The 27,685-nt window shown below is 38.7% G+C and overlaps 1 protein-coding gene across 1 annotated transcript in view; it reads left to right on the top strand.

Moving 5' to 3' along the window:
* The window catches only part of PCDH9 (protocadherin 9), a 42,380-nt gene extending 15,248 nt beyond the window's left edge, over positions 1–27,132 (top strand). Inside the window, exon 3 of the mRNA XM_088457360.1 lies at positions 26,225–27,132. Coding sequence (XP_088313486.1) covers positions 26,225–26,245 — 21 coding nt within the window. The 3' untranslated portion in view covers positions 26,246–27,132. The remainder of the gene's footprint in view (positions 1–26,224) is intronic.
* The last annotated feature ends 553 nt before the right edge of the window (positions 27,133–27,685 follow it).

Raw genomic sequence — 27,685 nt, forward strand, 5'->3', positions numbered from 1 at the left:
AGAAAAATGCATTTAACAGCCATTGGACACAATTAAAGAACCCCAAACCCTTGGATTATGGCCACTAGCACACTTCTATACCATTACCCTACCTTATTGTACCTTTTGGGGTACATGCTGATTTCTTAATTTTCATCTGTACTTATCGCCTGTCATCCATGCAAGAATTATCGTGCATATTGGTTAGCTCCAGTTTTACAATAGGATAGCACAATGAATGAGAGCGTGCATACATGCGATAAACGGCAAATTCAAGCCATAGGTGTGACCAGTTTTCTCCGGAGAAAACTTATCGTTATTGCAGCTAATTGGATACACCCCTAAGTAAATTTTGGATATATAAAGAGACATTCACAGACTTCTAAGCTACACTCATCATCGGGTTGGGTCCGGGATCCCAGCAGTTGGGATGCCGGCAGTCAGAATACCGACATCGGCATTCTGACAGTCAGAATCCTGACAGGATTAGGTAAGTATCCTAACCCCTAACCCTCCCCAACCCTTTCCCACCTTTCCTGCAGCCTAACCCTCCCCTCCCATAGCCTACAGCAGCCCTCCCCCAGAAGTTTAACCTTAGCTCTCCCCCCCGCAGCCTAATCCTAACCCTCCCCATAGTGCCTAACCCTAAAGCTAATCCTCCCCCTAACCATAATACTTACCATTGGGATGTCAGTTGTCAGGATTCCAGAGCCAGGATTCCGACTGCTGTCTGGATTCTGGCTCCAGTATTCTAACTGACAGGATCCCGACCACCAGGATGCTGACTACATCCCCCATCATCCACCCAAGCCATGTATTGATTAACCACACCACCTCTTTTATGAAGCAGGTGTGTATCTGTAATGGGTGCAGATGTGTGGTGCACACTGGCTCCTGGATCATAGGCACCTACATTGCACCCCCTGCACCCCCGAATATACTGTGCATGTGCAGAACATGGCAAGGATGCTGGCACTGTGTCAGAGTCATTGCCATCTTCTGCACATGTGTCTACACCATTATGTGTGGGACACAGCCACATAAAAACTTGCACATGGGCCCCCTCACTGCAATGAAGCCATGCCTAGCTTCAGGTATGACCTGACTCTTTTGGAATGATGTATGGCAACATAACAGTGCCTGGACCCTCATATATGACTAAAGCAAATTTTGTCTCACATTATCTGTATTGCATTATCCCTCTGAGGGACATATCTCAATACAAGCTGCCCCAACCATGTTGCAAGAAACTTCAAGATAATGGAGAAGATGACAGACAGATGCTAAAAAGCACCTTTGTACATGTAGTTCTCAGCCGCAGTCATTGCACACTGAGCTGTGCTGTCACAGCTAATCAACTTTCCGCATCAAGGACTACCTATTTAAAGATACAATGCCATAAAACTGTGATGGATTCCTAGAACCTGTAATGGATTCCTAGAATGCAGAAGCTATTTACAGAATGTATTCTTAATAACAAAACTAGAGATGAGTGGTTTGGTTAGACTTAGTTACATTCAGATCTAAAAAAAGGCATCTTATTGGCAATTTTAGCTCTCTAAATAGCCAATTAGATAAACTCGAATTTGTGCTAATTTGGCGAAAAGAACCAAGTAGAACCAAACCGCAAATCTGTAATAAAAACACAGATGGATTTCTTGGGTTGAATAACTTTCATTACATAGATTTTTTTTTTAATTAATATATAATTAACTGTGCTTTAAAACAATTGTTTCTATGGAGTTCCACTTTTCAAAATTGCTTGGGTTTTGAACCTAAGCTGCTCCAGGCCATACCAGGTACATTCAACATCTTAGAAACTCATTTTGGCATATTAGATCTCCATGACCTCCTACAATATGTTCAGTTATGATAATAATCTGAAAACAATGGATGCATTCAGTAGTTCTTTTATCCCAGCTGTGACCTGAACATTAAAGCTGAGAGAGAACCTTTGGCATCAGCGTGCCATTGTTCTGGGACCTCAACTGTCAAAGTTTATACAGTAACCCTAAAAGATGTTCCTAGGACCCTAATTGAGGTGATCTGCAATATAAAGTTGGGAAACCATAAACTTTGTTAGAGGACTGAATCAGAGATTAATAATCTGTGCACAAAGGAAATCAACATTAGATTTACCTGAAAGATTAATGTTAGCTAACAGCACATTTATTCATACAGCACACATAAAAGAAATTAATGAGTTAAAATAGGACTGTTTCTGGCAGGGACAATTATTTTATAAATGTTAAATGTGTTAATGTCTTTATAATTGTCAAACAAACAATGGCAAACTCACACTATTCTTTTTACCTAATAAGTGCTATTTAGGACACAATTGCCCAGATTTATCAATGAGTGATATTGTTGTTATCGCTTGTTATGAGTCTTAAATGGTTCAGCTCCTATCTGTCATTTTTCAATCACATGACAGTTAGGAGCTGATTGGTTGGAGCACCATTTAAGACTCGTAATGAGTGATAACAATATAACTCATTGATAAATCTGGGGCAGTGTACTGTTAATGCTATTTAGGTGGATTAGGAATACATGAATTTTGGTATCACAGTAGAATTACATCTCTATTTTATAGAGTAGCATGCTAAAATAAGATTCTGATCATTCATGAGGTCCAGTCAGTCTCTCCTTTACAATAAATGCAAATAGGCGGTGAAGCTCATTTTCAGAAGAACAGTTGTGCCTCCAGTGCTTTTCTTCATTTAATATAATGGTTAATAGCAAGCTCTCAAAATAAGTTCTATTTTAAATGTATCTACTGTTCGTACAAGTTTATTTATAGGAATCTACTCAATCTATGTTGCACTTTACAGCATATACTGCACACAAATTGGGAGCATCAACATATTCTGTCACGTATATGAAAATGAAGAGAGATCCCTGTCTCAGAATCCTACAGTTTAATTATGTACAGTCGGTGGAGACACAGAACAATAAGTAAATATAATTTCACAAACTGTTCAAAATATTTGGTGCTATAGCCCCTTTCTCCCTGGTTGCAATATGTCCAAAAGTAACACGCCAAAAAAGAAAAGCTTACCGGCAGCTGAACTCAGCCTTAGGTGATGGTACAGACTTTTTATTTTTGAACAGTAGAGAGAAATATTCAGGCAATGTTTCTGAGTTGTGCAGTGTGCTAGGCCTGATTCTTATATTATGTGGGTGTTTTTTCTCAGCTTTTGTACACTACAGGACCTGAGGGTCTACTGCATGCAGAGAAACCTCTCTTATTTGCCATTTTCCTTAGTAAAGGTGATAACCATTTAGAAGCAAAGATAATAAGCACATTGACGGTATGTCCAGACAGACTTATTTTTTTAAGAGTTTCAAGCATTTTGACACTTCAGCTGCACTCCTTATATGCTACTAAAGTACCTCTACATTCTCTTCAGTGGTATTCTTCAAAAATGATTTTAAATGAACAAAACATAATATTCTTCCCTCTTGTGCATATATACCACATTTGGCAGTTTTTAACATATCCACTTTCCAGGTAATCATTTCAATTGCATAGGAAAACGTATTACAGTAGTTTGGGCTTTCACATTCTCCTCCCCCTTATTCACTTACTGTTACAGCACACAGAAAGACTGCAGAATCAAAGCAGATCTAAACATAATAAAATATTTTAGAAAACATTAACCTATAGAGCATTCCAAAGCCGGTGCCAGGATTCTGATAGGTGTCGGGATTCCGGCGCCGGTTTTCTAAGCGCTGGCATCCACTGTGTCAGGATACTGAAAACACGGAAATGCACACGGCAGTAAAAATAAAATAATAATAATGATTTGCAGGTTGTATTGTTATGATCTAGGTGTCAAGAAGATGTGAAGCAATGTGTTTGGGATTTATATTTAATTATTACAAAATGCAGTCATCAACAGGCTTACGTATTTCAATAAAGCGCAATAATACTCCTATTGTATTAATGTGAGTTGTATCCAGTAGCATAGCAACATTCATAGCATTCCATTTAGCTGCTATGGGCCTGGAGGAATAGGGGGTACATTAAAATGAAGGCTCCTAAGGCTAAAGGCACTATTTATGCCCACAAACATTTGCCTAGGACTTACTATACTTTTCTGCTATGTTTTTCTGTACATAACAGGCAGCGTAAGTGCTAAATTCCTGAAACACAAAGCATTCTGTGAGTCGGTGTTTGTGGCTAACAAACTCTGCTGTTATTGAGCAGTGTTGAGTGGTAAGTGAAGAGAGTATCTGGAACCTTTAAAACTTGCCATAAGACTCCTTTAGGTGTCTTTTCATCATCACTTAATTTCTACAATAGCAGGTGAAAATTAACATTTGTTCTACTGTTGCAGAAAATAAGTATCTGGGCCATTCATTATAAAGGTAATGCAGGAGATATCACTGATATCTGGCTTGCTGTCCACATACACTAGAAAGGGGACCTAAATTCATCAAGCTCTGAAAATACAACATTTTCAGAGCTTGACTGTTGGAACCTTCACCATCTTCAGATGGTGCCTGTTCCCACACCTTGCTCCTTTCCTATGGGAAGGAGTCCCAGTTTTCCCTGCCACTACTTGGCTCCTTCCGCCTGAAGTTGTAGATGCTTGAACCCTAGTTTGCGAAGTAGCACTGACGCGTCAGACTTGCCAGTGCTAAATTTCACCACTACTAATCTTTTGATCAGCTGTTGGGCAATGTTGAATTGCTCTGGTGCTTGCAGCGTACTAGAAACTTAATTATCATAATGAATAGGCCCCTTAGTCATTATTACCCCCTGCTTGTTTCTGATTTAGACTATAACCTAGTGGTGAGTCAATACTCTTTTTATAAGCTAAACAAAATGTTGATGTGTGTTAGACACTGCTTCCTCTATGATGAAATATCTGGAAATTATAGGTATGAAGTCAAACATAATTTAGCAGAATTGTACAGAACAGCAGTCTCCCAGTATAGATGTTCAGGTTGGAACTTTCATTAGAGTTAACTTTTTTGTTCCTAAGGGGTCTGTTCATCATTGGGGACTGTATGGCACTGATGATTAAGTATCCACCTCACCGTGGGGGTACTTATCACTGGAGCAATTCAGCATTGCTCCGATGCAGGGACAGCTGCTCTCTACTTCTGTAGCAGCATTAATTACTTGTACTGTTGATGGCTTGTGCACATGTGTGACCTAAGTCACTCATACGCAAACAAAGCTGCAGGGAAGGCAGTGATAAGGTGATGGAAATCCCAGTTTGCATCCCCGGAACTCCTTTCCCTACAAAGGAGCGGGGTTCTGACAACAAGCGCCATTTGAAGATTACTTTTATTCTCGCAAGCAAACTCCAAAAACTTTAAGTTTTCAGAGTTTGCTGAATATCAGGCGGTCATATCGGACCCCTGATTATAAATGGCCCATTACCTTAAATATGAGGATACTAGTGTTTCTGCATGTGTAAGGGGCCATTTAGTGTTGATGAATGAACCCCTATATCACTCAATTTAAAGGGAATGTTGGTAGTAACTGGTAGATATTTCCAATTTTTCATAACGCATAGAACAGAAACCAGATGGACTTATTCATTAATCTATTATGAGCTTAAATAAAACAGTGATTTGGATGTATCTTTAATATTGTATTGCTACAAAGAGAACATATATAATACAAGTAAATTTCAAACTGTTGCCTTTTTTTCTTCTAATACCAAAATTGCATCACATTTAATGATACACAATTAATATGGCTGATGCAGTTATAAAATATCTAGTTTTGTCTGCCTACCACTGTATCTTAAGCTTGGCAAACACTTCTACTATATTGGTATAGTGTCTATTATTTTTTACTGTAGTAAGGATTGTATATGTCTATTTGAAAGCTTGTACAATGTGTGATAAATATTCCATTTGCAACGTTTCCATGATTTGTGCATTAGCAAGCTTTATCCCAAGTAAAGGTTCAAAAGTCTTAGGTATAGTTAGATTTATTCCTTTCAGTGAAATGTGCAATGGACTATGCTGTTTCAGCTTCAGACATTGCAATATTTTATCATTTTTGCTTTTGTTTTTTTGGGTCAAGATGGCAATCTAGATTTAGGGTTTATGCTTTCAGACAAGCACTGGAGCTAGTGCTCAAATATGTATTGGCCTGTCACTTTATATTTATAAATATCCAAGGCGGTAAGTTCAGGCCAAATAAAATCCATTAGATATATATATTTCTTAACAACCACACTCAAACAATCACTGGTTAAGCAAGTGAATGTGAACTCTGGAAATGCACTGTAATCTCTCATGCATTCTGTAAGACTTAGCTCGAAATTGGAGATTTCATTGAGCTCGGTTTCAGTGTCTGTTGCATGTGAAATATATTATTGTAGGGATGATATATGTGTGCACTTACAATTACAACAAGTAGAAAATTAGAATTATAGGTCTCAGATATATTTTCTTTATTTCTCCTATAAAGAGCATTCAAACTCATTACTGGGCATTACTATATAAGTTAAGTAAATTATGGCAGTAAATTATATTCCTGAATAACTCCAAGCAAGATTGTGGTGCTGTGCTTTGTCATTTGAGCTTAAATTCCTGTAAGAGCCATAATATGCATTTTCACCTTGTCTTATTGCAATTTACAGCCAAGATAACATGACAGTGTACTCAAAAGGAATTTATATTTTGTTTACTTATATTTAATTACTACCTACATAATGTATGACCATCACAGTTTTATACTGAAAGTAGGCTAAAGGTGTATGATTGATCATTAAGATCATAGGATAAGATGAATAGAAGTGTATCACATCGTACACGATCATTTGAGATCTCTGCAAAACCATCTGATCTGCGATCCAACTAGATGACGGCAGGGACGCGCATCGGGGTCACAGAAGACTCAAAATACAACTATTTGCAACGATTGGTCTGACCAACCTGTAGAAAATGCCAAAATCGTGTTAAAAATCGTCCCGTGTTTGGCCAGCATTGGAGCTTTGTCAAACAGCATTTTTAAATATGGACTTTTTCCAGCCACAGATATATGAAACACATAACATCCACAGTGATATTGAGTAGGAACATTGGGCCTGATTCAGAGATGGACGCTCGCTCTGATTGCGAGCGGCCAGGATGATGGTTGCGATGGTCAAGACCATCGCGACCATCAGGGCTTGCGATGAGACCCTTGTGGTAGGGTCTCATGGCTGCAAGCCCCAGAGAGCTTCTGGCTCTAATAGAGCCGGAAGCTCTCCCACTGACATCACTGGTGATGTCAGTGGGGCCTCCCACAAACGGCAGGCGTTCGCATGGGAACGCTTCCATTTGTGAAGCCACCCCCCCGCCACGCCTACAAAATGGGGTGAGCTGTCGATGTCAACATGAGCTGTCGATGTCAACATGAGCTGTCGATGTCAACATCGACAGCCGCCCCTTTTGAAGTGAGCCACGGAGCGGGACAATTTCTCACTCGCTCCAGGGCTTGCGCATGCGCAGTGCGGCTGTTGTGCATGCGCAGAGCACACCATCGATCTGCTCGTGAGCGCTCAAGCATTTGCGAGCGGGTCTGAATCAGGCCTATAGTACAGAATTTAGTTAATTCAAACATGTTGTAATTTCACACTCTTTAAAACACTTACATCTTATGAGTACCCACATTTTTCCCATATGTTCTCTTAGACACTTATGTGTGATCTAGAAATGCAATTGTCCATTCAATTTATTGTGATACCATGGGAGCTTATTAGAGGAACCAACACAAATGTAGGTGGCATCTGTAGCCACACTGATGTTAGATGAGACCAAATGCAAGAAATGGAAGATGGAGTGAGGTATTTTAGGCACCTTCAAATAATACTTGGGCATCATTATTAGACCAATCCTGAAATAATAATAAACTCCTGCAGCATCACTGTAACAACCCCATTCAACAAAATTACCCCTTTTGTATTCTTTAACTCCTTGATACCCAATATCAATTAACCCCCATAATTAAATTCATTTGTATTCATTAAGCTTTTAATAACCACCCTCTGTCTCATTAGGACAACCCCTTCATACTAATAAACACATTAAGAATATTAACTCCTTCACCCTCATAGTAAAACATAATAATCATTACTGCTGTAAGCCCCTTATTCTTAATATTATCATCCCTCATATATACTTATTTCCATCTCCACCCTTAATAACCTGCTGCTGAGCCATTTTTATTCTTGTTGGTGGTGCTTCTGCTGCTCCTGCTGCCACATTGCACAGCAATTCTTATTTTTATTATAACATTAGAGTGCGGGATGTCGGCACTCAGAATGCCGGCACCGGATCCCGACACCAGTCAGAGCCTGATGCCGGCATCCCGGCCGCTGGCATCCCAAAGGTAAATAGTGGGGTTAGGGGGATTTAGGGTAAGGCTAAGGGTTAGGGTTAGGAACCAGAGGGAAGGTTAGGCACTATGGAGGTTAGGTTTAGGCTGTGAGGGGGAAGTTAGGCTTAGTCACTGGGGGGAAGGTGAGGTTTATGAAGCAGGGAGAAGGGTTAGGTGTAGGACACCTCCCGACAGGTGTCAGTATCTTAAACCTGTAGGGATGCTGGCATTGGGATTCTGACTGCTGGGATCCCGAGTGCTGGCATCCCATACCCAACCCTTATTTATAAAATGATACTATGTTAACTTGGCGAGAAATGAAAGTGATACAATCCTCCATGGTTCCCCTCTCTCTTCAGTGTTGCTTCTAGTCCACTGAACAATTATTGAATCCAGACACTACACATATACCTACAGAAGACATATGTCTGCATTCCTCTTTCTATACCTATTTCCCTAATTTAATTTTATATGCAAGTCTCATGTTCTTTTACCACCTTGCATTTTCGCTGAACTATAGTTCGATCACTATATCCAAAAGTTCATAAACACCTCAATCCCACACTCTGACAGCTTTATAGATTGTATTTTACTCCTGAGTAACTTCATACAATATTTGACCTCTATTGTTTCTGGCATGTGAGACACTTCCACCTTTGCCCATAGTATTTAACGTTTGACAAACAACAGCCTGAATATTACCCCAGTGCATAGTGTTTAATTATACCATTAGATCTCAAATTATTGTTACTAGTGTTCCTTCCCAAACATTAATTAGTGTTCATCTCATATGGTGCTGGTACAGCTACTGCTAGCTGTTCGATCAGCATTTGCAAGTGCTTGGAAGAGGGTAAAACTTTCAGTGCTCTCTAAACTACTTTATTGATCATCCATACACAAATCAACCACTCTTTCCTCTGTCTTTTCAATGTCTGACAATCTTGGAGGGGGCAGCAGAGGAGGAAAACATAGTGTTGTCTTCCTCCTACTGAGAGTTTAATCCCATGTAGGAAAGGAGATATCAGTGCACACTGCATCATTAAATGTGATCCATGGCAGAAGAATACGAGGACATTTTGTCTTTCACTAGATGGCATTTTTTGCAATTTAGCTGCTGCATGCCCCCATTGATAAAGCAGTTGTGATGGAGATTGCTTTTGTCTATCCATTGGAACAGCTGTACTAGAAATCCACAAGTCCTATTTAATGGCAGCATTTTAAGCATCATGTTCATCCATCATAGTTTTGCCTTTAACATTTTTCACTATAATGTGAATTGGATGTGAAAATGCTTCTCTACTTTTGTTTCCTTAACTAGCGATGCATGTCAGCAGCTTGCATACAGTCTCACGTTTAAAGTGATTGAGGCAGAAAGCTCCTGTATAAACAACAAGTAAAATGCATGGATTTAAATCATTCATTGGATCTCTCTGCCATATTTATTTATTTCTCAGAATATTGTCATATTGTTCATTTCTGGCGAGTTACATATTTTCCAGATATGAGAGGGTTACCAAAAGCAATACCAGGATTTACTGTATTTCTAATTTTATTTTGCCTAAATGTAAAATGTAACTGAGTATAATACAATGCAAACTTAATTCGAACAGACATTACAATCTTTATATACAATGTAATATATATATATATATATATATATATATACACAATGTATTTTCATCCTTATGAATATAGCAGGTTTGTTGAAAGCAGACAAAAATAGATATAGTTTTATTATGTAAAACTGTTTAAAATTAATACACAGAAATACAATGATCTAATTCTTTAATAAACAGAGCATTTTTATGTGAGTGACATTTGTAAATTCTGGCACATTGATGTTCCTGTTTATCAGAAAAAATCCCATTAACCTTTTGTCTCTCGTTGGGCGTACATTGACAGTGATGCCAATCTTTAACATGCAAACATTGGTCAGCTGCAGTTTGGATAATTGATCGTAATGCTTGAGCTATTCTAAGCTCTGTAAACAGAATTATTGCTAAAAAATATAGCTCAAAATGAATGTGTATCAAGGACTGGATAGATGCAATGTGTTTATGCTTAAATAAAACCTACACTCCATGGAGAGAAAGTTCATTGTTGAGGCTTACCTAAGTTTCTCATTGCACCTATGCTTTAACAGTTCCTTACATCCCCATTACAGACAGCTAATGCTATGTCCAATATATTTAGGACACTTGTCTAAAGGTGCCTACACACATAGCGTTATTTTACACGATTTGCCTGATTTCAACGAATCGTGATGAGAAATCGTTTAAAATATGCCCAAATCACGAGTGTCCACTCACGATCACGATGCCAATGCACGTACCCGCTGGTCGCACATCGCATCTTCAGATCTGCCGTGCTTTAGGGCAGATTTGCCAATCTGGGGCACAATGCACTGGATGCACGATAGATCTTAAGTCAGACTGGACATTTTTTACTCCAAATCGTGTGTAGGACTGCCGGGGAGCTGCCTGGGGAGAGTTCAGGGGAAATCGCACACATCGTTGGATCGTGTGCAGATCGCTATGTGTGTAGGCACCTTAAGAGTAACTAATACAGTATAAAAAATACAGTATAAAAACAGCTAAATGGCAAAAAGCATTTGCCATTTAGCTTTGTTTGTCATTATTGTTTATGGCACTGTGTGTTAATCTACACGTAGCTTGTACAGTTAGTAACATTCTGTTGATGTTAGAGATGTTTCAACACTCACAATCTGTAGTTGTGCACAGCTGCAAGATATAGAAGCACAACACTACTGAATAATGGTTGCTTCCTCCAGATGATAGAACAGAAAACACAGAGCACAGATTTAGGTGGTCTATTTATTAAGTTTTCACAGGAAAGAAGATTTTCTGCAATTTGTAAAAAAGAAAAGATAATCACGGCAGCAGTAATAGTAATGTTACCCAGCCCTGTAACAGGGTTCAAATGCACCCTGTGCCAGCCAGGGCCCTGAGTGCCCGACGTCATGATATCACATGACGTCATGCAGATGAAACCCACGTAGACAGGGGGAGAGTAATCAAACTCCACACAGTTAAGACCATGGTGGGAATCGAACCCAGATTTTCAGTGCTATAAGGCAGTAATGCTAACCATTACACCATCAGTGTATATGTACAGTGAGTATCAGCTCTACAAATAAAATACTACACTAAAGGAGTTATTCCAACATTTCAGAACTTAATTGTTCTTTTGTCAGGGACAGTTAAGCTCTGAAATGTTGGAATAACTTCCTTGGCAGTGTGTTTTATTTATCCCTGGAGTGCCGCTGATACTTGCTGTTTTTCTATGCCACACTGCTGTGCTTAGTGAGCTGTGGACACAGAGGACACCAGGAGCTTTGGAGTGCCGACTGCTACTAGTTATGTGTGTGTGTGTATGTGTACAGAGAGCTGTAATAAATTAAATGCATGCACTGATTTGAATGCATGTTTTCAATCATCCAAAAATATATAACTAAAAAATAAAGCATAGCACTATATACTTAATAAATACGGGCAAAATAATAATAAAGAAAACAATACTTTTTCTGCAGTAAACATTGTCATGAAAAGCATTAAACATATGGTTACAATTGAAATGACTGATAATGTTGCACTGTAAATTGGATGTTAATCAAATAGCATTCAATCCCCTTGATATATGTAATCTCCTTGATGCTTGAGGGCCACGTGAAGCTTTATATTTGAATGCCATTCACATCCCTCTTGCAGATTTTGGATTAATAAAGTAAATTAATAATACTTGTCACCATCCATTCTGAGTGGTAGAATTTCTGTATTGCTGTTCTCATACAGTAGTTCATGTAATAAAATGCACTCTCAGAGCTATCACTGTTGAATATGTCCTGTCCAAATCTGTATAAAAGCCTGAAATCATATTATCTAATGCCACAAACTGTATAGGCTTTCTCTTGGCACATTTTTTTGCAAGGATGCTTTGTGATGTATACATGCTTTATAACTGTATTGAGGAATATTTTCAACTGAAGTCCTCTTAGAAAAATATGGGGACAACAATATCTAATTTTACGGCAAAACAAATAAATAAAATCTGTTCTGAGATAGTCTTTATGAAAGCTTGGTTGAAATTCAGTGTTATTATTGTTGCTGACTGTAAGTTGTGTTGACAAGTGTGACTCTTTTCTTGAGGAACTCATCTAGGTTAAAATGCTACAGGAAGTTTATAATTAAATGGTTTGTGCACATTCCTTGCTATAAATGTATGTGAGCAAACAGTCAGGAAATGATTGAATAGGAGGGGGTGGTAGTTAGTGCTCTATAAAGGCTTACAACCAATCAGATGCACTAAATGCCCCCCCCTCCCACCCTTAAATGTCTCCCAGAAAATTATTATTATATTATATTATTATAACAGTTGGCATTTAAGACCAGGTATGTGTAAAGCCCCTTACTGTTGTTTTTTTCTAATTAAAAGTCTTAACTACAGTAATTGCAGCATATATAATTGCTACTGCTAGAAAACAGGAAAGGTGAACCTCAACTTATTGGAAACTCATGTACCTAAAGGGTCCCATCAGTCTTATTGTTTTTTTAATTTTTATTTTTGGCAGCTAAGAATAATAAAAGTAATATATACATTGTATTGTTCAGCTTAACTAATACATGTGCCGTTAAGGTGTTATACTGCTTGATCTTATTGTGGATTTAGGCAGTTCATAATGTCATGGTGAATGTATATTTCACAATGGGTAAGAGATCCAATTAAAATTTAGCTGTATAGACCAATAATTGGAGAGAAAAAAAGAAACACACCGCATGCTACAAGGCATTAAATACTAATCATCTGATTTGCCCAAGGAACAATATGAACTAAAACTTTTATCATTTAAGATTTCAGTGCTTAAAAAATACAGTTTTTAATAAGACTGATTCTAGCCTCCTAACAATAACCCCTACAGCAGTCACTGAAAACTATATCATGAATACAAATGGCCGTTATGTGCTAGAACATTCAGAAACTGTGTAATGAGATCATGGACACTCAAGAGGAATTCAATGTCAACATTGACCAGTTAGCACAAAAAAAAGAGAAAAGAGAACTGCATTAAGACATGTATTTGCTTTCCTCTGAATAATACTGTAATGCACCTTCACCTCTCTGCAGGTTTATATAAAGTATAGCACTTATCCATGACGCATTGGTGTATCTATAATGGGTGCAGGGTGTGCGGTGCACATCAGCACTTGGGTTCACCGCACACCATCCATACATATTATTATATTTACCTCTCTGTGGAGTTCCGCATCAGCCGGCGCTGTAGACAGAAATCACTGGGAAAATGGCACAGTGGGCATTTCCCCATAGATTTGCACTTGTGCAGTAGAGAAGGCTCCAGGAACATAGTGCAGATGCCATGCTCCTGAACACTCATGAATGCCAAAGTCTACTGTGCTGCTGGAAAGTAGGGGACCCTCATGGAGGCTGCACATGCCCCCCCCTATTTTAAACTGCCTTTGCTATGATGCTCTAGAAATGGTACTAGACTGAATCAAAACATTTTAAAAAATTACATATACACAAGGCTGTAATTATCATTAGAGTCTTAGGCACACAAACTTTAATACCTTAGGCCTCAACCATCTATTACTTATACCCTGTTCTGATATAACAGTCTCCAGCCATATCAGTCCAGGTTACAGAGAATGTATAGGTTTTACCACAGACTTCATTCACTATTCACAAATGTAGGTATAAGTGAAAGAATCGGTATGAGATGCAGGTGCTCAGGATCCCGGCAGTTAGAATCCCGATGTCAGCATCTCAAAAGGGTTATCATACCGACACTTGTTGGTCTGTATTCTAACCCTCCCCCTCTCCCTACTCTAATCCCCCCCCCCTTTTTGGTTCCTAACCCTAACCTCGTACCTAGTGCCTGACCCTAACCTCCCCCTCCCCGGTGCCTAACCCTAACCCTCCCCCTAGTGCCTAATCCTAAGCCCGCACCCTAAACCTAAACCCTCCTAACCCCTCCTATACTTTCCTTCTGTATCACGGCAGTTGGAATGACAGCGCTGGGCTTCTGAACGGCATCGGGATTTTGGCACTGGTAATAGGAGCGTCGGCACCCAGATCACCGGGACGCCAAACACATACCATCAGTGAAGTATCATAGCATATAATCTATTTGTGTCCCATAATTATGAATATATAAAAAAGGAAAACAATTACTGCTTTCCAACCATTGTTTTCCCTTCTCTGCCTAATAAATAGTCTCTCTCTCTTTCATCTGGGCGAGATGCACCAAGCTTCGCATTTCCCACCAATTATTGCATGAATACCAGGACAGCTCTCCCGATAACAGCTGTCCTTTGTGGTGTGTGGGACTTCCGGTTTTATGACCCAGGAGTCCCTCTGTGCATCGGTCAATGCATGCATGAGCCATGGGGGACCCTGGTAGGGATCCTATTTAATCCCTCTCAAGGAAAACTCCAATAAGAAGCCCATAGGCTTCTCTTTGGCAATGCCATGTATAGATGGTATTGTCTATCAGGTCCAAGCATATGGACAATGCAATCAAACACCCGAAAACTGCATTATTGGAGGTTTGACTGCATTTCTAGCATTGATGCGTCCTGCTTTCTCTCTCTCTTGTTGTTTGTGTGTGTATAGGCAGCTTATCTTTCCTTATAATATTTATTATAGATGTCAATAAAATAGCCTAAAAATAATGTATTCGTGAGTTATCATCATGAATATGTAAATATACTGGAAATATACAACACAGCAATATGCATTACTGGTTGTCTGCTTGACTATTATTTAGATATAAATTAAATAACCATTTAAATAATGAGTGTGATTCAATGGAGTAAGGATACTGCATCTGTGATTTTTGAACACTGCACATGCGTCTAAGGCACACAACTGAGCTGCATCTGATTCACCCTGATCTCTCACACCAAGCATACTGTATGGCTGGTGTAATTGTGCAGTGACACTGATGACTTTTACTTTCATAAGCGGATGTATGGGGACAGTTTGGTCCCTAGATATGGCCAACTTTGAACAGAGGCTGAGATCTGCTTTTACTTTGAAGCACACAATGCCTGTGGCCACTTTGTGTGCGTCACTGGATCCGGCTCTCTGTGGTTACCAATATTTGATTTCAGTTGTGGCCATTTCGGTCCACTATGCAATATTTATTATAATGTACAGGACTTTATATTGAATATAGAATGGATGTTGTAGCTAACTAAAGTATTTATATAATAATAAATAAGTACAGGCTGAATATTTATGAATATAGACATTGCTGCGGTTTCATTCTGCTATCTCTTTACGTGTCACAGATAGATCACTGCTTTCTAAAACAAATCTATGGAATAAGTACCAAAAGCTCATATACTGTAGATATTATTTGATATAATATGTAAGCAAAAAAAAAAAAAAAAAAAACAGGAGGCAGTCGAAAATATTCAATAGATGTTGATATTGTGAAAATGAAAATTCTAGATAAAACACAACAGATTTGATTTTACTGTGATAAATTTACCACAAGGATTTTGCTTCAGAAATGTGATTAAAGTCTATGGGGAGACCTGGGATAAGAATCTCCAGAATGATTTATTTCATGAAGTAATGCAGACAAAAAGAAAAATAGTCTTTTACAATGTTTACAACAGTGCATGTGACATTCACATAGATTTTAGTATGTAAAAAATTGATCTGTCACATTAGTAACAATACAGTATTGTTAGCCTTTTTTCACTTGCATTTAAAGCATGGTAATTAATTATATTAAATAAAGACCAACCAACGTATGACCTCTAGTAGCAGATTATTAATCAGGATTTTACTTATATTTTTTCCCAATTGAAGATCAAAAGAAAGTGATTCATACATGTGCAGTATATTTATATAATATAATATAATACTAATAACAATAATAATAATGTTATACTACGCAGATTATGTGAATATAAGTATAAATTCCTGTAAATACTATGGGCCTGATTCAGAGCCGGACGCAACTAGCGCTCGCTTGTCCTGAAAATAGGGGTGGCTATTCAAATGAACCGTTCGCTGTTTGCGGTTTGTTCACGCCTCTAGGTCTGAACGAGCGAACAAAACTTGCGGTCGTTTTTTGGGAAACTACGCCCCCCTGGCCGCTCGCATCCTACGTCATGTCCGCTATTTATTAGATTAATCGAGTACATCGAACAGGGTATGAGCTGCTCGCTATTCTTGTGGTTGGTTTTTGCTACCACAAGTTTGCGAGCAGTTCTGGCTAAAAAAAAACCCAGTGTCGTGGTCAATGACGCTGCTGTTTTAAATCTGCACACCCATAAAACGCCCGTTTTGACCTTTAAGCACGCCTGCGATCAGATCTCCACTCCCCGTTTTCAAACACCTTCCCCTGTTACCACCCACATACGCCTCATCCTGTCACTCAAATTAGCAGGCATTCGCTATTTTGCGAGCACATGAATTTCGGCCGCACTGACTGGTTCGCGCATGCGTATAACGATCCGTACGCATGCGCAGTTGGCCAAACATCGCTCGGAGCGAACGAGCTGCCGCTTACGAGTGGCTCTGAATCAGGCCCTATATTCAAACAGTGAGTCCTGATGTCATCACTTCAGTCTTAATAATGAAAACTTGTATTAGAAAGATTAATCTCATACATAAATTATTATTTACATTACAAGTCACCACTGATACCTCTATTATGTTTATGTTGTTGCAGAATGCATTGAATATCAATAAAACGTATAGTACAGTATATATATATATATATATATATATATATATATATATATGCCTACTTATTGTGCATTTTACATTTGCAACATTTTCAAAATAAAAAAATGGATATAATAAAGAATTTTAAAGTATTGTAAAATACAAATAGCTTTAATGGCTGTGACTACATAAAAAAGTTAAAATGCTCATTTACAGTTATTTGTTTTCTGATCTCTGTGTAACAACAAATTAACAATTACTTCAGCACTATTTAGGAAAATGTCACACAACATAAACAATATTATTTAAACATTCTTATTGAACAAACTCCTAAATGCTAAACACACTTTTAAGATAATAAGAAAATGAAGAACATTACCAAGCCCTTTCACAAAGTGGATTTAAGTGTAAACATTGATCTTGGCAATAATGTTTTGTTTGTATACAGAATTATTTTAATGCACTGTTTAAAGAGTACAAGACTTTTAAACATTTGATTTCAATATTAACATTGCAAATGTCACAACTGTTCACATTGAAAAGTATGAAAGGACTGTGTAGTTAAGAGGCATAGCATAAATGAGACGACATCATGCAGAGATAGCGTTAGTAACAGCATACACTGGCAGAAATTACAACACTTAAAAAGTACTTAGATCTTAGATACAAATATGTTTTTGCTGTATTAAGATATGCAAATTTAGGTTGTTAACCTTTTTGTTTTAGTATTTTGTTTGAAACTTATTTATAAAAGGAAAATATTTATTGTGTAAACACCAGCTAGTGCTATATTCTGCAAGTAACATTGTCCAAATGAGTGACCTACACATATCAATAATTAATAATATATAAATGTTATTATTATTATTATTATTATTATTATTATTATTATTATTATTATTATTATTATTATTAAAGTTTCAACATAATGTATGATGCTGTTGTGCTTACTGAGAGGCTCATAATATAAACATATTACATATTGTACAATTAAATGAATAAGATGGTATAGATGGCACTACCCAAACAAGCTTACTAGTGGGGTATGCTTGAGGCATAATGATAGTGAAATAACATTTATAGCTGTAGGTGGGTGGTTGTACTTTTCACATATAGGAGACAATTGTTGCAAATATTAATGTATTTTATTAATTTATCACAATTTGTAGATCAACAAGGTCGCCGTCGGTCATAGCGGGTCTCACGTATGCGCACGACGGCGCCAGTGCCGTCGTGCGCATGCTCTGTGGGGGACCATCGACCCGGTCTGAGCGCATCGGCATTAACGACCGGGTCTGAATGACCCCCATACTCGTATGGGTAAATTTACTAAGATGGGAGTTCTATTTAAGAAGTGATGTTGCCCACAGCAACCAATCAAATTCTACTTCTCATTTATCTAGCACCTTCTAGAAGATAATACATGGAATCTGATTGATTGCTATGGGCAACATCACTTAATAGAACTCCCTTTAGTAAATTTACCCCCTAGTCTGGCCCTTGGCTACCTCTATACATTGCAGCTCCTATACTGTGCAGACTGGAAGTAGTGTGCATATAACGCTGGATATAATGTTATCTCCTTGAAGAACATGATGCATAAAGTACTGTGTAGCAAAACAAATAAATAAAGTGAGGGCACAAGATAATTAGTCCACTTTAATGGAAAGCCTGTACCTTGGCAGTATATTGAAGAAGAGGTCCGTGCAGCTCTAGAAGCTGCATGATGCATGCCCGGAGCATCTTTTGGATGCTCTAGGCGGCTCTACAATAGTGCTACTTGCTGCAGGGCAAGTAACATGCAGATACCATGGGGCAGTGATGGTGCCGTCCCAAGGGCACCATCAGATTGGAATTTTTAGTTTATTTTTCAAATTTAATTTACCATTGAACCACTGTGCATGCAAACTCCTTAAATTCAGTCATATATCATTTGTATTGTAAAGTGGTATATATTGCTATAACCTATTGAATGGGATATAGATTGTCACAATAGGTGACAAACGGAATGTGAAAGTGGATGTTAGTAGTGTGACACTCTATAAAGTAGCGCACTTCAGACCGCGCATGTGCCGGGTCAGAGGTTGCACCTCCCACATTCTCTGGGCCCTAGTCCCTGAATATAACAGAGACAGTGGCAGAGCGCACTACTCTCCAATAGGTTAAGTGCAACACACTACTCTCCAACAGGTTAAGCAATTACTTTGCTTATTTTTACAAACTTTATTGGAGTTTTGATGCATTGATTACATTTTTTAAGATGCAGTCTGAAAATACTACATAAGTACATTTCATTTAAGCCCTTTTATTTTTATGTGCTTTTAATTGTAACACAATTTACTAGAAATACTTAAAAAAATAGGTTGATCTTTAATTCTAGTATTTCCATGTAACAGAATATTACTCTTCAAACATGAAATAATACATAATATTAAACAAGTTAATTATAGTAACCTAGATATGCAATAAAGTGCCATAAAGTGGTGCACAAGGCCTTGTGTTTGGGCTTGAGTATCACTTAACCTAATATTTCCAGTGAACAAAGGCCTTATTTTATCTAGATTCTCCTTATTTACTGTTTTTGCATACAGATTAAGTCAACCATATCCAAATATTCCGAAATACGAAGTATTCCAAAATACGGAATATTTTTAGCATGACAGCGATAGCAAAATCTTTGCTTTTTGATGGTTCAATGTGCACAAACTTTGTTTAAGGCACAAAAATTACCTATAGACTGTGCATATAAGGTGTATATGAAACATAAATGAATTTCATCTATGAACACAAACTTTGTTTGAGCCACAAAATTATTGAAAATATTGTATAAAATGACCTGCAGGCTGTGTGTATAAGGTGTATGTGAATCATAAATTAATTATGTGTTTAGATTTGGGCCCTATTCCTAAAACATTTCATTATGGTATGCAATTATTCCAAAATACGGAATATTCCGATATCCAAAATACCCCTGGTCCCAAGCATTTTGGATATGGGAGACTGAACCTGTACTATATAAATATTATACAAATAATGTTATAAAAATAGTTTTGAATCTGTAACTTTGTAGTCATTAGTGCTCACAACTCCCTTTTCCTGTTTTTTGTTATCTTATTGTCACAATATCACTGTAAAACTAGACACATACATACACATGCAGCTGGTTCTCCTTATGTGTAATGTGCACCAAACGCTTCTGAGTAGGTTTTTACAGAACATGAAATTTGTTGCAGAGAGTATAATTGTGTGACTCCAGCAAATTAGTACACAAAGGGCCGTATTTAATTCGCAACGAAAAGCCGTTTTCTGCAAAAAAGTTTCACCGATTGTGTCTTTTTGCCAGACGGAAACCTAGCCCCGTATTCAATTGTGGCGTCATTTCGCCGGTGCGAAAACTCAATGCATTATACCGGCAAAAAAGTTTTGCCGATGAATAACTGTCGAAAAAAAGTGCAGAATTGCGGTTTTGGGGTGCAAAGTTGGGAAAACAACCTTGCACCCTTAGGACAGGTCCCCAAAGGTAAACTGCGTCAAAAAAATCCTAAAAAAAATTAAAATACCCCAAAAATTGATTTTGAAAAAGGGGGCAAAAAAGTACAAAGTTGGGGTACAAACTTAAAAATTTGTGAAATAGACTTTAGGGGGGGTCTGCAAGTATGTGGGAGGTGTTTTTGATTGCAGGTGCTTGTTGAAGGTGCATTTTTGGCGGAACTTAAAACTTCACTTTAGCGATTTGAAATCATGCTTGCACCCATTTTCAAGTACCCCAAATTTGACAGGACTACTTATTTTCCACAAAAAAACCCTGCTTAATGCTATTCTTCACGCTAATCGGGTACATCTATATTGATCCCCAATGTTAGTGCATCTTTTGGGGGGTGTCAGGCTGATTTCCCCATTTCTAACAGCACTTTTTGCCTGTTTGAGTATCGCCGAGACGCGTTTTCGCATCTTCTGGAATTGAATATGGTGAATAGCGGGGGTGCGCACAATAAGTTTCCACAGCTAAAACACACAAAGTCAGCGAAAAGTGCGGCATGAGAAAAAGTATTGCGGGTGCGAAACTAATAGAATATGGCCCAAAATGAGAACTCTTAGGCCAATGAATTATTTCATGAAATAAAACACATGTAACAAACATTGATACTATATATTTGTAATGTGTACTGTACATCTAAATACACACTACTAATTCTCACACAATACACCATAAAACACAAACACACTGAGAATAAAAAGTTGCTGACAATTACAATCTGAACTACAGGTATAGGCCGGATTCAGAGGTGTATGATCATCTGAGGATGAACACACATCTCTGATGTTAGGGGTCTGTGTCTACACCTGTGCAGAATGGGTCCTGTGATATCGTTTGCAGACCCCCACAAGCTACAGCTTGATTGACATGCTGCAGTGTTTGGGGGGTGGAGCGAGGGTGTGCCTGGTCACCAGGGCTGCCATCAGGGGGGGACTGCCAGGACTGGAGTTCCGGGCACGCACACACACATGGACACTGGGGGGAGCCCGCTCCTACCACCCACCTGTTTTACCTCTCACCCACTTCTACCACCTAGTATTACAGTGAGAGGGGGGACCATACCTGTACCTACCACCTGCCCATTCCGATAGTAACTATAACCTACCGCTCACCCATTCCTACTGCCGGTCTGGCGCATAGCAATAAAGTTTTTTAAGTTTGAGAGCCGGCACACGTGACACCATGCCGTGCTGTGGGTCCTCTCTCTTTCAACGGTGCGGCGTGGCGTCACGTGCGCCGACTTTCAGACAAGGCGTGTCGTTTCCATTTTCCGGGAGGGATGAGGCCAGGGTCTGTGTCAGCAGATGCAAAATCCTGGCCTCTTGCATGACCAAGCACCGACTGCGGGAATCTGCAGCTCCTGCAGTCTGACCAAAGGAAGAACCATCGATTGCAATGGTCATGATAGTGATCCCAGCCTGTGACGTCGGTTGCAGTGCTGGGATCGCAAATGCAGCAAGGAGGTGTCTGACACCTCCATCTGCATTTGCATCTGAGATGAACGGATTTACAAAGCTACTTGTGTGCTACTCTGCAAATACATCCATCTCTGAATCAGGCCCTATACCCAGGGTCGGTGCAAGGTTTCTTGGCACCCTAGGCATTTCTTCAGCCTTGCACCCTCCCCCCCACCCTTGGATAGCCACACAAGCCCTTATGCAGCACCCCCAATAGTGCCCCTTATACAGTGCCCTGAGTAGTAGTCCCCCTATGCAGTGCCCCTTATATAGTGCCCCCAGGTAGGTAGTGGTCCCCCTATGCAGTGCCCCTTATATAGTTCCCCAGGTAGTGGTCCCACCAGTGCAGTGCCTCCAGTAGTAGTACTCCCCACAGTGCCTCCAGTGGTAGTCCCCTCAGCAGTGCCCCCAGTGGTAGTCCCCCTCCAGCAGTGCCCCCAGTAGTAGACCCCCCCAGCAGTGCCCCCAGTAGTAGTCCCCACTTGCATCAGTACCCCCAGCAGTGATCCCAGGGCCAGAAATATACACACTTTAAAAAAAAAAACTACACTTACCTTAATCCCCACTCCGGCGCCCGCTCCTCTGTCCCCCGAGGCTGGGCCACTCTGCATGATGGAAGAGACGTCATGATGTCTCTCCCAACACCCACTGTGGGAGCTGGAAAATGGAGCTCGTGAGTGAGCTCCAGCCTGGCTTCGGCAGGGGGGGCAGCAGCCGATGAGAGTCTGTCTGACTCTCTTTGACTGCTAAAACAAACACACAGCTGCAGGCGCCTGCGGCTGTGTGTTTGTTACTAGTAGTGTAGTGCGGACTGCAAATATGTGTGGTCCATACTACACATCAATCCAGAGGTACCCTGCAGTAGCCGGCGCTCTTAGGCAGCTGCCTAATGGAGCATACACACGGTCAGATATGTCAGATGAACGATTGAACGATTTGAATGACTGAACGATTTTTGCCTGTATTAAAATGAATGGAATCGTCCAAATCTGACTGCAATCACATCAGATGTCAAATATCGTTATCTGACAAACAGGAACACGCATCGTTCATCTGACAAATATGTCAGATATATCAGATCTTCCTTCAAGCTGGGTACACATGTAAAGATTTTCTGTCCAACTATCCAACTAGTTGATTAGTTGGAAGGAAAATCTGGTAACGTATGGAATAAATGATGATCAGCAATTTGCTCCTAAATGCCAGAAAACAGATGAAAATGGTCGTCAAACAAGTTTGTTAAATGTTTGATCTAAACAATTTGTTCAAACAACATTTTTGGCCATTTTCTGGCGTTTGGGAGCAAATTGCTGATTGACATTTGCTTTCATACCTTACCAGATTTTCATTCACACCAATCAACTAGTTGGCTGGTTGGACAGAAAAGCTTTGTGTGTGTACCCAGCCTCAGATATGAATGATTGAATGATTTTTAAAATCGTTATTTTACAGTTCTGAAGGAAAATCTGACCGTGTGTATTTACCATTAGTTTGCCTAGTTGTAGCGCCGGCCCTGACTATACCTTTATCACTTCTGAAACTATATTACTAGTACAATACATTACATTACATGTAAAAACAATATAAACAAAAAATAACCTCAAGGTAAGGCTATAAGTTTAGGTATAAAATATGCTGTTAGTTACTACTGTGCTTTGTTTTATATGGATACCTTTGTTTAGATCATTTTGGTGCATGTAAAATATTTATATAACAGTTTATAAGGGGAGATAAGGTCCAAAACAATGTTTTGTTTGGTCATATGTGGCATGGAGCACACCAGATAAATAACCCTTGTTATAAGCTATATATAATTATTGAACAGATGCTCCCAAAATAGCAATGAAATGTGAGTGTATATAAAAGCTCAAAATATATAGCAGCTACAAAAGTATATTGAAAACGCCGTAACACGTTAAACTACAAGCAGTAAAGTAATATAGATACACTATTACAAAAAATGATATTCCCCAAAGAGAACAGCTAAAACAAGCTTGTAAATAATGTAGCTGTAATAAAATAAATCTATTATTTTATATGTGTACATAGATGTGACTGTCTACCAGTAAAGGTTGTCTTCCATATTTTATTAGTTCTGTCTTCTTTGGAATAGATATATTTCTTTCCATTCTACCATTTGCTGCTTATTTATTCACTTGACAATTGCAAATTTGTATTTTGTAACCATGTTTATCAGAGTCAGGTACATAAAAGTCACTGTATCCACTTTCATTCCCAGATGGTGGTCTCATAAATCTAAAGATAAAACTGACAGAAGTGAGGAGCACTTAGGGGTCTATTTATTAGGGGTAAAACTATGTGGAAAAACTTTAACAAGGGATGAATACAGGATATATCAGAGATAAGTAACACAGGATACCGCAATCTTCATTATTCTGCAGTCTGGACCAATTTACCAAGCTCCAAAAAACATAGCTGGCCATACTAATCATGCCATCTTTAGGTGACATTGGCTGCTCTGTCCCTATGGGAAAGCACCTTATGAGAGGGATCTTCTGAATCCCTGTATAGAAGCTTTAATTGCTCCCCCTATCCCTGTGATGACTTTTTCTTATGTTTATGCTGAGTCTGCTGGCCAGGCAAATACAGTGTCCTACTAGGCTGTAAGGTGATATTGATAGATAGCGTTTTACTGCCAACCTCCTCTGTGGGACAGGCTCTTATGGGAGACCCTGTCTCAGCCAGGTTTTATTTTATAAATGTGCCCCCTAAAAGAATTGCTTATCAATTCAATATATGACCCTGCTGCCACCAATGATAAATATACCCCTTAGTTATTTCTTATTAAAATTACATTCTATGTCTAACTTTACATATCACAAACTGTTATTTAATGGCACATCACTATGCAAGCATAAATCAGTGACTATACTTTAAATGTTTCATTATGAAGTTTATGTATTTCTCTGACCAAAATGGGTACAATGTTCACATTTCAGTTAATTTGCAGTTTTATTGCCCACTGTGGATATAATGCATTGGCTAAAACTATGGAGCAGAAACCTAATGATATCAATGGATAAAATCATGAAGGCTTTGTTGTTTCCATTGGATTCAGGTCAATGACTGCTTTTTGTGGCACCTGACTGGAATTCAATCAGCTCCAACAAGATCAGCAGCCACCGTCTCTCCTGTGCTGGACAGACGTATGCTTTCTAACAGTGACAGCATTGATAGTGCCAGCAATAGCCATGCCAGGGGCACCCATGTGATAAGCAAAGTACTACCTATCATAGCATGTGGCCTCATGCAGTGTGTATGGAGAACTCTGCTACAGAACCATAAGTGGAGGATTATAATAAGGGTGTTTTAGTCAGTTACCAGGAGAACAGAGCAGTATGAAGCACAAGTCATTCTCATTAAGGGGTCTATTCATTATGTTAATTATTAGAGTCAGAGCGGACCCCAATAATTAACTCGCTTTGAGCGCTGGAGCAATTCATAATTGCTCGGGCATGGAGACAGCTGATCCAAAAATCAGCTTTCTCCCCGAAGCAGGTTCACTGCTCCGAAATGTGCAGTGAAGCTTTGCACTCCTGAGTCAACTCAGCGGTGCTAGTGTACCTGCGTGAGCTAAAGTTCACACAGGTGCACAAAGCCCCGGCATCTGGTGGAAGGAGCCGCACAGGGGTGGAGCGCCGAGTGCTGGAGCAAACACCATCTGAAGATGGTGAATGCTCCCACAGTCAAGCTCCAAAAATAATGCATATTCAGAGCTTGATGAATTTCTGTACCCATACTAGTATTTTGGGACAGAGGACCACATCGGAAGTGAAAGGTAAAGCAGGAGATATCTGTGATATCTCCTGCATTACCTTTTTGATGAATGACCCCAAAACTTAATTTCTGTAAAAGCAGGTTAAAATGTTCATTTTCACCTGCTTTTGTAGAAAATAAGTGATAATGAATAGACCCGTAAGACTCAGTGGTTCAATTCTGACCTTAAATAGAGGTAAAGTGAGCTTGAGGTAAGAGGCATAAAGGATAACATAATGAACCTATAGGATATGTTGTTGCTTTGTTTTACAATTACTTGCTATATGATTCTTGCTTTACACCAACTCAATTCCAATCCTCGGTACCCCCAATAGGATATGTTTTCAGTATTTCTTTAATCAATCACAGGTGCATTTATCTATTTTTCTGGGTCAGTAATTATCCTACCTGTTTCCACAGACAGAAATCCTGAAAACATGACCTGTTGTACTTGAGGATTGGAGTTGGGAACCACTGCTCTACACGATAAGTGAGCTGGAGTGTATTCTACGGAATTATGAATGTTTAGAGGACTTTGGGAGCGTTGGATTGGGGACCAATGACTTGACCATCATGGATTGGGGACTGATGGAAGTTGTAATTCACCACTGGGATTACTAAACTTTGTGTTTACTGTATACATTTACCATTTACAATACAATATACATTAATTGTATAAGACAACTGAGGGTGGATGTGCTGTATATATGGAATTGTATTATTAGTATGACTTTTTCTTTATTTTCCCTATTATCTGGGTCCACAAATGTCCAGGAAATGCCAAGCACAATTTTAGCTACAGTAATTGATGAGTCAAGATAAACAATATAAATGGAATGCTATAAATGTGTTCGTTCTTATATGCATCATACATTGATTTATGTGTAACAATAAGTTGATTATATGACATGTCACGCATTAAATCAATTTACCACTTACAATTTACCCCAACTATATGACACTTATAAATATCATGTTTAAGGCATGCTATTTTTTTACAGCCATGTACAGTTACATGCATTAATACTTGAATAGTGTTGCACTAATTATGTAAAAACAATATTGGCAATAGTCCGCAAATGTTTTATTTTCATTTGTTTCCCCATACAACACGCTTATGAATAGATATTTATTTCACTCTGTTACCACAACAAATCCCAACCTGTAAAAAAAAGAAAATTAATTAAATTTACTTATGTGGACTAAGAGATAACAGAGTTATTTTAAGTGAAGCTGATATTTAACAATACTGTGGAAATTGGTCTGGTCACTGAAAAGCATATACAAATTGTATTGTTATTTCTCTATTCAATATTTATAATAATTAAAAACAGAACTGAATTTTAAAAATACATGTATGAGTTTCATTTCCTCAAAATTAGCACACTGTATCTGTACCACCTGACATCCAATGATAAGAAACAACTAGCCTGGTCTGTTTTTAATGGACACAATAATGTATTTAACTATGTGAAGTTCTATTTTCTCTCTAGACTGTCAACGTATAAAATCCCTAGCTGGCTTATCTGAATGGTATACTGCATTGGCCTTAAAATAGAATACCCTTTGACAGGCAATGTGCAGTTACTTTATACTGTACAACTGCTTCTCGAGAAAACAGCTATGTTGTGTTGATAATTATCCATTTCTAATTTTACCTACAATATAGTCTCAAAAATGACTGTTATTACACCTTGCAGAGACCTATAATTAAGGGAGCAATCTTTTTTTTTCCCTTGCAATTTTCTTTTTCATATAAACTGTTCACTCTGTGAAATATATTCTGTTGTCTGCTTTTTAATATTTATCTTGCAGTTGAAGTGAATTGTCTTAACATTTTGTGCAAGCATCTGTGTTTTGTTCTAGGAAAATACCACAGAC

The sequence above is a fragment of the Taudactylus pleione genome, unplaced genomic scaffold (genome assembly GCF_031769625.1).
Source record: "Taudactylus pleione unplaced genomic scaffold, aTauple2 ptg000041l, whole genome shotgun sequence".
In the NCBI taxonomy this organism is placed as follows: domain Eukaryota; kingdom Metazoa; phylum Chordata; class Amphibia; order Anura; family Myobatrachidae; genus Taudactylus; species Taudactylus pleione.